The sequence below is a fragment of the Lipotes vexillifer genome, unplaced genomic scaffold (genome assembly GCF_000442215.2).
Source record: "Lipotes vexillifer unplaced genomic scaffold, Lipotes_vexillifer_v1.1 scaffold2036, whole genome shotgun sequence".
In the NCBI taxonomy this organism is placed as follows: domain Eukaryota; kingdom Metazoa; phylum Chordata; class Mammalia; order Artiodactyla; family Lipotidae; genus Lipotes; species Lipotes vexillifer.
The window spans coordinates 241,432-251,572 of NW_006787290.1; the positions used below are offsets into that span (position 1 = coordinate 241,432).

Here is a 10,141-nt window from a genome sequence, read left to right on the forward strand (position 1 = left end):
AATCACTGCCAATTACTCAGTGAGAAGAGATGGCAGTTAGCCTCCCAAAGATATGTCTCTTTATGGAATTTAGACATGGGGGGATAATATCTGGCATAATTTTCAGCAGTTGAGAAGCCCTGCTGAGAACACACAAAAAAATCAATTTTGTAAAAATGACAAAGGCTGTACATTGTTAAATCTCCTGGTGCCTTTTATCATCTTTCCCAGATTGTTTCCTAATTGTTTCATTTTCTTCCTCTTCTCGATCCAGGCTGGCTGCAGTAAACATCATTCAAGATGTCCAGCAAAGGGAGCAGCACAGATGGCAAAACAGACTTAGCTAATGGTAAGGGGCCATAATGAAGGTGAAGCTATTTTTGCTATCGACTGAGGTTCTCCTCCTCCCGCAAAGAGAGTGGAGACCTGGATTTTAGCGGAGGGAAGGAAATCTTTCCTAAGAATGAACTCTTGGAGGGAGACGCAAGAGGGAAGAGATAGGGGAACATACGTATATGTATAACTGATTCACTTTGTTATAAAGCAGAAACTAACGCACCATTGTAAAGCAATTATACTCCAATAAAGATGTAAAAAAAAAAAAAAATGAACTCTTCCTGTGTTGTTTTGAGTGTAGGAAACACCTTGGACTACCTGGTACTTTTGCTCCTTCAGCTTTTATCTGATTGTTTTCAGAAGATCAATAATAGAGTTGTCCCTCTAAGAGGTCAAGTGGTTTAGAATTTTGTAAGGGTGGACAAAACCTAGGAGATGCTGTTAATAAAGGAGAAAAAGAAGATCCAATTGGTGGTGGAACCAAGGGAGTTGTTGGGAAGGCAAGGCTCCCCAGTTATAAGGAGAGGTCTCTTTTCATGGTAGATCATAGTTCAGTAGAGATATTGGATAAGAGATGAAGTTATAAATAGCTGCAATTGGGGCTTTTTTTCTTTCTTTTTCTTCTCTTTCTTCCTTTTTTTCCTTTCCTTTCTTTCTTTCTTTCCCTCCCTCCCTCCCTCCCTCCCTCCCTCCCTGCTTCCTTTCCTTCCTTCCACCAGTGCTACCAAGTATTAAATCACTGGGTCTACGGCAAATTTGAAGGCAGAATATCATGATTCTGGTAGAGTATAGCTACTACCTGGGTTATTTGACCAGTGCATCCACTCTGAGCCAACTTCCAAACTAGAGAAGGTCCTTCAAATGGATATTGTTGGGCAGTATAGTGTTCAGCATTCCTCAGCCCCTTGTAGGTTAAGATTATCGTCTAAATTCTAGTTGACGTGTTTGGTAGAGCAATGAAGTGAGTAAGAGAAAGGGAGATTTTCAGCATGCTGTTTTACTGCCCCTTTGTTCTTTTCTTACCACTGGTGGTCATTTATCTTCTGTAAAGGAGAGTGATTCAGATTTTTCACTGGGCTTAGTTGAAAGGCACAGGATTCTAGAGGGGTTGGAGGTATACAATTGATTTGGAGTTTGGCCATTAGCTAGATCAGGGATTGGCAAATTATGGCCTGCAGGCTAAATCCACAGGCCTGCGGGCTGCTGTTTTTGTAGTTTACTGGAACTCAGTCATGCTGCATTTATTTACATAGTATTTATGGTTACTTTTGTGCTATAGCAGTGGAGTTGAGTAGTTGTGCCATACATCCATATGGTCCAAAGTTTAGAAGCCTAAACTTTTTATTATCTGGCCCTTTACAGAAAAAATTTGCCAACCCCTAGCTATTATCTTGGTCATTGACTATTAGTGTCCTCTTGCTGAGCTTGTGATATGCTCTGGCCCTTATCTTAATGTGGTAAGGCCCCCAAAGTCATCTTAATTTTAACAATAAATGCTAGGAGTTTTGATGTTTCATTTTTTTTTCTTCTTCACAGAAGTGATGGGTGTGATATTTTATCCCTTCTCACCACTCCCAATCTCAAACTCAATTTTATTTCAAAAACCACAATTATTAATCTTTCTCAGCATATACAGCAGCCTCAGCAAATGTAGTTCCTGGGAGCAAATTGCTGCACTTTTCCCCTTTTTCTTCCAGTTCCTAGTTGTTTTCACACTGTGCTCTTAGTTGAGGTGCTTTTTGAAAAGAGCTGTTTGTGTGTCTCCCAACCTTCTGTCACTACTTGAACCAAAAGTGTGTGTATTGTTTATCTGTTTTCTTTATTGGGCTTTGCCTAAGAGTTCATTGAAAAGAGGTTCCATTGCTTCAAAGATCTTCAGAAATTACTGCTCTAATCCAGATGACTAAGCAAGAAGATATTCCCATTTTGAATCCTTAAACATCAATGTGGTATTGGAGTTGAATAGCTTATACCAGTCATACATAGCTGGTCAGCCTTTCCTACCTAATAGCCTTTACTTCTGGCAAGATAAAATTTATTGTCATCTGAGGAAAGGAGGCCATGAGCAGGTTTAAAATCCTCATTCACCCCCTTCCTTTCTTTACATCTTGACCTTAGTTTGGAAGTTGTGGTCCTTTTGGCCCTAGAAAATTGCCAAAGTGCTCACTAGAATATGATTTGGCTGTTAGATAGGAGAATTCAGTATCTAATTTTGGGGATTATATTGCTCAAAGTGACCCAGTTATTTTATAACTACCAATATGGCAGACCTAGAATATGAACTTTTCTTTTCAGGTCCTGCTAGTAGCCCTGCTTTTTATCAATTTTATTTATGCTTCCTGATAAAACTTTGTCTCACTAGAATTCCTATATCTAAAACTAGTATTACGATTATTAAATTAACGGAAGTAAGGCAGACTACATTTATCAGCAAAAAAGAGAGCAAGAAGCCACTCAAATGGTCACAATTTCCACTTGTCCCTTGCACTTCTTTCTGGATTCTTAGTGGATTTTAAAACCTTGGGGGAAGAAACTAGGGTTTAAGAGGTGGGAGGTAGTGGTGCTTTCTCGAAGTCGTAAATAGTCCAACTCTTGCTGGGGATGGCTGTTCTTTTTTAATTTATTTTTATGTATGGCTGCGTTGGGTCTTTGTTGCTGCGTGCGGGCTTTTCTCGAGGTGTGGCAAGCGGGGGCTGCTGTTCGTTGTGGCACACGGGCTTCTCATTGGATGGCTTCTCTTGTTGTGGAGCATGGGCTCTAGGTGCACGGGCTTCAGTAGTTGCGGCGTGTGGGCTTGGTAGTTGTGGCTCGCGGGCTCTGGAGCGCAGGCTTAGTAGTTGTGGCACAAGGGCTTAGTTGCTACGCGGCATGTGGGAATCTTCCTGGACCAGGGCTTGAACCCGTGTCCCCTGTATTGGCAGGCGGATTCTTAACCATTGTACCACCAGGGAAGCCCAGGGATGGCTGTTCTTTTTTCTTACGTTCAGCTTAATTATGTGCTATAACTAATGGATGCCCATCTAGCAAAATAGAGCCTAAGGTAGTTGTATCAGCATACTTTTATAAAATCTGCCAGTGCTTTGCTTCTTGAGAATTTATTATAATCTTTGGTTGTCCTGCAGTTCTTTATTTGTGTGTGACTTTGGTTTTAATCTTTTCAAGATTCCCTCTCAGAAGGTACTGTTTATAAGCATATGTAATGAAAACATTTTGACCAAAGTTGGTTTCTGGGTCTTTTGGTGTGATGATTTTTTTAGTCTAAGGAGTGGGAATCCTTCTGGTCACTATCTTATCTCCTTATTTTTCCCCCTCACCTACCCATTCCTCACTAACATGCAGGAAGCCTGTCTAGCAGTCCAGAGGAGATGTCTGGTGCTGAGGAGGGGAGGGAGACATCCTCAGGCATTGAAGTGGAGGCCTCAGACCTGAGCTTGAGCTTGACCGGGGATGATGGTGGCCCCAACCGCACCAGCACAGAAAGTCGAGGCACAGATACAGAGAGCTCAGGTGAAGACAAGGACTCTGACAGCATGGAGGACACTGGCCATTACTCCATCAATGATGAAAACCAAGTCCATGACCGCTCAGAGGAAGAAGAGGATGAAGAAGATGAGGAAGAAGAGCATCCTCGTCGTCGTGTACAGCGCAAGCGCGCAAACCGTGACCAGGACTCATCAGATGATGAGCGGGCCCTGGAGGACTGGGTGTCCTCGGAGACCTCAGTCCTGCCCCGACCTCGCTGGCAAGCCCTTCCTGCCCTTCGGGAGCGGGAGCTGGGTTCAAGTGCCCGCTTTGTGTATGAGGCTTGTGGGGCAAGAGTCTTTGTGCAGCGTTTCCGCCTGCAGCATGGGCTTGAGGGCCATACTGGTTGTGTTAATACCCTGCACTTTAACCAGCGCGGCACCTGGCTGGCCAGTGGCAGCGATGACCTGAAAGTGGTGGTTTGGGACTGGGTACGGCGACAGCCAGTATTGGACTTTGAGAGCGGCCACAAAAGCAATGTCTTCCAGGTGAGGCGAGGGAGCAGATTGGCAACTGAGAAAATCAGGCACGAGTTAGACAAACCTGAGCTGCTGCCTGGAGTAGGAGTGATAGTGAGTTGTGGTAGGAATTAGGTATCAGGACTCGGTCCTTCCTTGGCTCCCATAATGACTTAGAGGAGTTAAATACACTGAAAGGCTCATGGCACCCTTTTGTTTCCTTGAGCACAGAGACTTGTTAGAAGCCTCATTATAATAGGAAGGGTGCTTGGAAATCATCAGGAAGGCACTAAGTGCCATGCTAGGAGGCGTTATAATACAAGAGCAGAGGCTCTTAAACCAGTCTAGTTGAGTTTAAATCTTGGTCCAACCCCTTAACTAGCTGTGTGATCTTGGGCAAGTTTATTTAACCTCTGTCTTCAGTTTATTTACCTATAGTATAGGGCTAATAACATACGGGGTTATGAGAATTAAATAACAGTAGAAGCTAAGCAGTTAGAACCGTGCCTGGTACTTAATAAACGTTTGATAAATATTGTTAATATTGTTATTCTCTGGAAGTTTTACTTACCAGCCCCATCCATCATATGGTACTAGCCACTTACCCCTAAGCATGTTCTCTTTCCTTCCCCGATATTCCCTCTAGTTTCCTTTTTCTTTATAGCAAGTTTATGTTTACTTCCTGAATCAAGGAAGATTTTCTCCTTTTTCCCTTACCTTTCTTTCTTACTGGGTATAGTCCTAGTTCACCTGAGCACTCATACCAGTTCAGCCTTCTAGAATCAACAGAAATCCTCTCATATCAGAAAATTTTTCTTTTCCTCTCCTTTAACCCTTGGAAGAAATTGGACTTGAGCCAACTGTATAAGAGCAGGAGGTCTAAGTTTCCAGCTGTTGTGTAGCAAAAGTGAATCATTTGGGGTTGTCATCATGTTTTTCCCTCTCAAATTCACCTCTTCAATTTCTCTTGTCCCTTTTTTTATTCTTAACATCCCAGGCCAAGTTCCTTCCTAACAGTGGTGATTCCACCCTGGCCATGTGTGCCCGTGATGGGCAGGTTCGGGTAGCAGAGTTGTCTGCTACACAGTGCTGCAAGAATACAAAGCGTGTGGCCCAGCACAAGGGAGCATCCCACAAGGTAAGTAAGCCCTTGCCCCAAAGGTTGTGCAGTTCAGCTCCTCTGTGGATCTCAGCCAAAGCCCTCCAGTATCTCTGTCCATTGTGTCCCCTTTGTTGTGGTCACCTCCATCACTTCTTTCAGTCCTAGGATTTGTAGGTAAGATGGGAGAAAAAGCAGCCACACTAAACTTCTCAGAAGGCAAGTATTTGAGAGATCTCTAGATCTTGCACATGCAACATTCACCTGATAATACTTAACTCCTAAGCTGAGCCATGGTTGGTTTGGAGATCCTTTAGGTCTCCTGTGCCCTCCAAACCTTTAAAATTTACTCCTATTGTATTTAGAACATTTTAACAGCTCTAAGGTGCTAGCTGTTGGCTTCTCATGTGAGAGCTCCAGCTTTTCTGCTCACAACTCTCAGTGCATAAACAGTACTATTTCTGGAAGCCCTATTTAGAGCTGGGAATATAGGCCAAATAATCATGATGGCAGCCAGTGAGGAGCCAAGAACTGCCTAGTCTCAGAGTAGGCACTATTTTCTTCCATGCCGTGGAAGGAGGATGGTCCTCTTTTTTTTTTTTTTTTTTTACAAACCCTAAGCAAATATGTAGGTGGACCTGGAGTATGCTTTCCTCGCCCATTGCTCAAGAAATTACCTATTTCTTTGATTCTTAAGACTACCCCCAACCCACTAGATAACTAACTTTTAGAACTAAGCTGTAGGGAATGAAACTTGCATGCCATTTCTCTCCCCACCTGAGAGTGTGGAATTGATTTTGAGGATGAGCCCTAATGGCGGTGTTTTCCTTTGGTATCACTGTTCAGATCCCTTGGAGACTTAATTAAAATAGCAAATCACCTGTCCTTTTGACTTGTATAGAATAAACAAGCTGTGAATAATTCACACAGAGCAAGAGAGAATGGGCTTATTAAATTAACTTCTTTCCAGGGATTTTAAAACAAAAAAGGCAGATGTGTCTCTTGCTGAGACATTTTAAATGCAGCCCTTTGTAAAGATAAAGGAATGAGTTAGACAACCTCTAATTTTAATCTTTAGAAACCTCATGCTTTCCCTTTTTTCTCCTTCAGTTGGCCCTGGAACCAGACTCTCCCTGTACGTTCCTATCTGCAGGTGAAGATGCAGTTGTCTTCACCATTGACCTCAGACAAGACCGGCCAGCTTCGTAAGTATAGCAATAGTTTTTTTACAGAACTGGATTTCTTGGCTTTGAAAATATTGCACGTGTCCTAGATAATGCTCAGCTCTCTGGTCCATCAGAATGGTTCCTTTGTATTTATGATAAGAAACAGATGAGTTTAGGGGAATTCCTTATTTCTTTGTTGTTGTCTCTTTCTCGGCAGTAAAATACTATTCGCCTATCTTCATTTCTAAAGCAGGGTTCAGTTATCTTATTATATGTGGGCTTTAATAACTGGATGATCTTCCACTCTCCATTCACTTGGGTGCCACTCAACTTCCCCACAAGAAGCATGTTCCTAGCAACTTAGAGATATGCTCCTATGTAGTTTTCACTTCAATTTTGTGTAGAAATGTAAAAATTAAATGATAATTCTTGAACAAAAATATTGGTAGCTATAGTAGAACTCTATCATATCATAGCTCATTTTTACATGAATCAGAGACTCATAGGTAAATTATATCCCCTTTTAGCTGTGTGATATCATAGAAAGAGCATAGCATCTTATTTGGATCCAGGCAGACCTAGATCAAATCTCAACTTGGGCCCTACTAGTAATGACCTATATAACCTTTCTGAACTTCAGTTTCTTCAGCCTCACTATGGGTATAATCAGTCTTATTCTCTCTTTTTCTGGTTTCTGTGAGGATTATTGATAAATGTGTTTGATACCTCAGCATAGTGTCTGGCACCATGGTTGGAACTTATTGAATTGTAGCTACTAATTATTTCAGTTTCCTTTTTTCATTTTTATTGCTCTTATAATAAACAAATATATTTTGTTTTAAAAAAAAACTCAAATAATGAAGTATATGGACAAAATGTAAATGCTCCCTCATGTATACCTCCCCTGCCCGCCACTTTTCTAGCTATTGATAACCATTGTTAAAAATTTTGAATACCTTTTCAATCCTTTTTGTATATATGTATGTATCTTACTATATACATGTACTGTCTTCCCTCCAACATGGGATAATTGTACGTGTATATAAACTTACATATACATATGTTCCTGCAATTTACTTTTTTCACATTATGATGTATTTTGGAGAGCTTTCTACATCAGACCAAAAAGGCCTACCTAATTTTTTCTTTTTAAACATTTTATTTATTTTTATGTGGACCATTTTTAAAGTCTTTATTGAATTTGTTGCAGTATTGCTTCTCTTTTATGTTTTGGTTTTTTGGCCAAGAGGCATGTGGGATCTTAGCTCCCTGACCAGGGATTGAACCCATGCCCCCTGCGTTGGAAGGCAAAGTCCTAATTAACCATGGACTGCCAGGGAAGTCCCTATGGCCTACCTCAGTTTTAACCTTGACATCTGTGTCATAGCATTGGTGTACCACAGTTTGTTTAACGACTACCTAGTTGATAGATTATCTACATTATTTATTGTATTGTCTTAAAAACTATCTTTTTTTTTTTTTTAATATGCCATTCTGGAAGTTTATTCTAGGATCACAAAGTGAGGAAGAACTCAAGATTTCAACTTTTCAGAACTCTCCCCCCTTAAAAATTATCTTAAATCTTACATGTCAATACCAATATTGAGTAAGGGGTGTCACTAATTTACATAGCATACAAGTAAAATATAAGTTAATATAGGGAATATAATCTTAAGGCTGATTATTATTAGACCTTTATTTTTAGAGAGATAAGTGTACAAAAAGTTGTCTAGAAAGTGAAGAATTTAAAATAGTGGTTAAAGGATGGAAATGATTTTGGCTTGTGGAAAGGATATACTGGTTATTTATATAAAACTTAAGAGGATGAAGATTGAGAGATAATGAATGGATTTCTCTTGGAAAGCGAACAGGCCTGGGTGACAAGGGATCTGCCTTCTAGTACTAGCCTGCAGTTATATAGCTTTGAAAAAATCATTTAATCTCTTAAACTGAATGATGTTTGTTATTTTCAGTTCTCAAGTTCCATGATTCTGTGATGATAATGGAACATCAGCAAGTTTTCCAGAGGGGAGTGGAAGGGCAAAGATGGAAAAGATGATATGAGTTTGTTTGGTCTGTTCTGGTACAGTGTTGTGAAGCTGAATGAGATCCTATGGATCAGGTTCAGAGGAAAACTACTGTTAGGCCACAAGAAATTGGGAATCTGGTTCAGGTAATGGGCAGAGTAAATGACTGGCAGATTATTGAATGTGTAATGAAAAGATGTAAGCAGAAAATCTGGCTGAGAGTTGATCAGTGGATCTAGGTGCAAGCAGTAATAGGTGGGATAGAAACTAAAAGGGGGAACATAGGAGAAACTTAGAGTAGGAGGAGGTCCAGATTCTGGCCTTAAGAAAGTTCTTGCTTTAGGGGTTGAATTAGTGGAAGGCTAGAATGAGGACTGAATGTGAAGGTCATGGCTAGAATGTGTATCCGTATGTGTTAAGCTTGTGCCTGAACATCTGCTTATATCAGAGACACTTTTTTGTGTCAAGTTGGCATAGAGGAATTTTTCTTTTGTATGTACATAATAGCTGAGACTCTGGAAGCTGGTGATATTGGCTAACATCATAGGAGGAGTTGGATTTGGAGCTGTGGGTGGGATATTCATTTAGCCAGCGGAAGCTAGTTTGAGATATTCTTCAGAGGAATCCGTTGGTTTGATCTGTAATTGTTTTTCCCTTTTTCCTGGAACATACCAGCTCACTAAAAACTGCAAATTTTAAGGCAGAATTTGGTAAATTTGTTTCATATAGCTTTGTGTGCTGCCTTGCTCTGGTGTCAAAACTTTTTTTTTCCTGCTGCCATTATCAATCATTTTTATAGCACCTCTGCATTTTCCCCACAGGGCTCAAGGTGCTCTGTGCATTTATGCATTAGGAGAGAGAATTGTTTGTTTTAGGTGAATAAATGGAGGCATAGAAAATTGAGTTCTTTGTCAGGATTAGATGACAGTGGAGCCAGTACTTCATAATCTATCCCCTCACTTTCTTCATTTTGCTTCTGCGTGGTAACTGTTATGTTTGTCTGACCCTCTCCTAAAAATCCAAATTGCTGAGGAAATGAGATGTTTCTCTGAAAAAGAGCAGCAGCTGCTCCTATTCCTCTTCCATATCTAAAGCCCAAATTAGAGCTGCCTCTTCTCCATTGCTAGTTTTGTTCCTGAAACTATTTTTGACTTGTTTTCTGCCTTGTGTTTTGGGTATGTGTGTATTTGTGTTTTCCCTAATGACATTTATTTTTAATGATCTTTGTACACTAGTCTTTAATGGAAGGCTGCAGAGATTTTAAAATTAAATTTCTCCTTTGCCTAGAGCAGTCTAGGATGGAGTGACTTTGACCATTCAGAGAGGATGCTAACATCATTTACAAAGAAACTTATTGTCATAGTTATAGTTCTTTTCATCTTCTGTAAGCACCAGAAATGAGCAAAAGCTTAGAATTAAAAATGAAAGCTGTTATTCATAATCGCCAAAACTTGGAAGCAACCAAGATGTACTTCAGTAGGTGAATGGATATACTGTGGTATATCCAGATAATGGAATATTATTCAGCAGTAAAAAAAAAAAAAAAAAAAAAAG

The 10,141-nt window shown here is 40.4% G+C and overlaps 1 protein-coding gene across 1 annotated transcript in view; it reads left to right on the plus strand.

Annotated features, from left to right (window-relative positions):
• Positions 1 to 279: 279 nt before the first annotated feature.
• DCAF8 (DDB1 and CUL4 associated factor 8) overlaps positions 280 to 10,141 on the plus strand; it is a 28,744-nt gene continuing 18,882 nt past the window's right edge. The window contains exons 1-4 of the mRNA XM_007459933.1: positions 280 to 328; positions 3,655 to 4,325; positions 5,293 to 5,433; positions 6,505 to 6,599. Coding sequence (XP_007459995.1) covers positions 280 to 328; positions 3,655 to 4,325; positions 5,293 to 5,433; positions 6,505 to 6,599 — 956 coding nt within the window. The remainder of the gene's footprint in view (positions 329 to 3,654; positions 4,326 to 5,292; positions 5,434 to 6,504; positions 6,600 to 10,141) is intronic.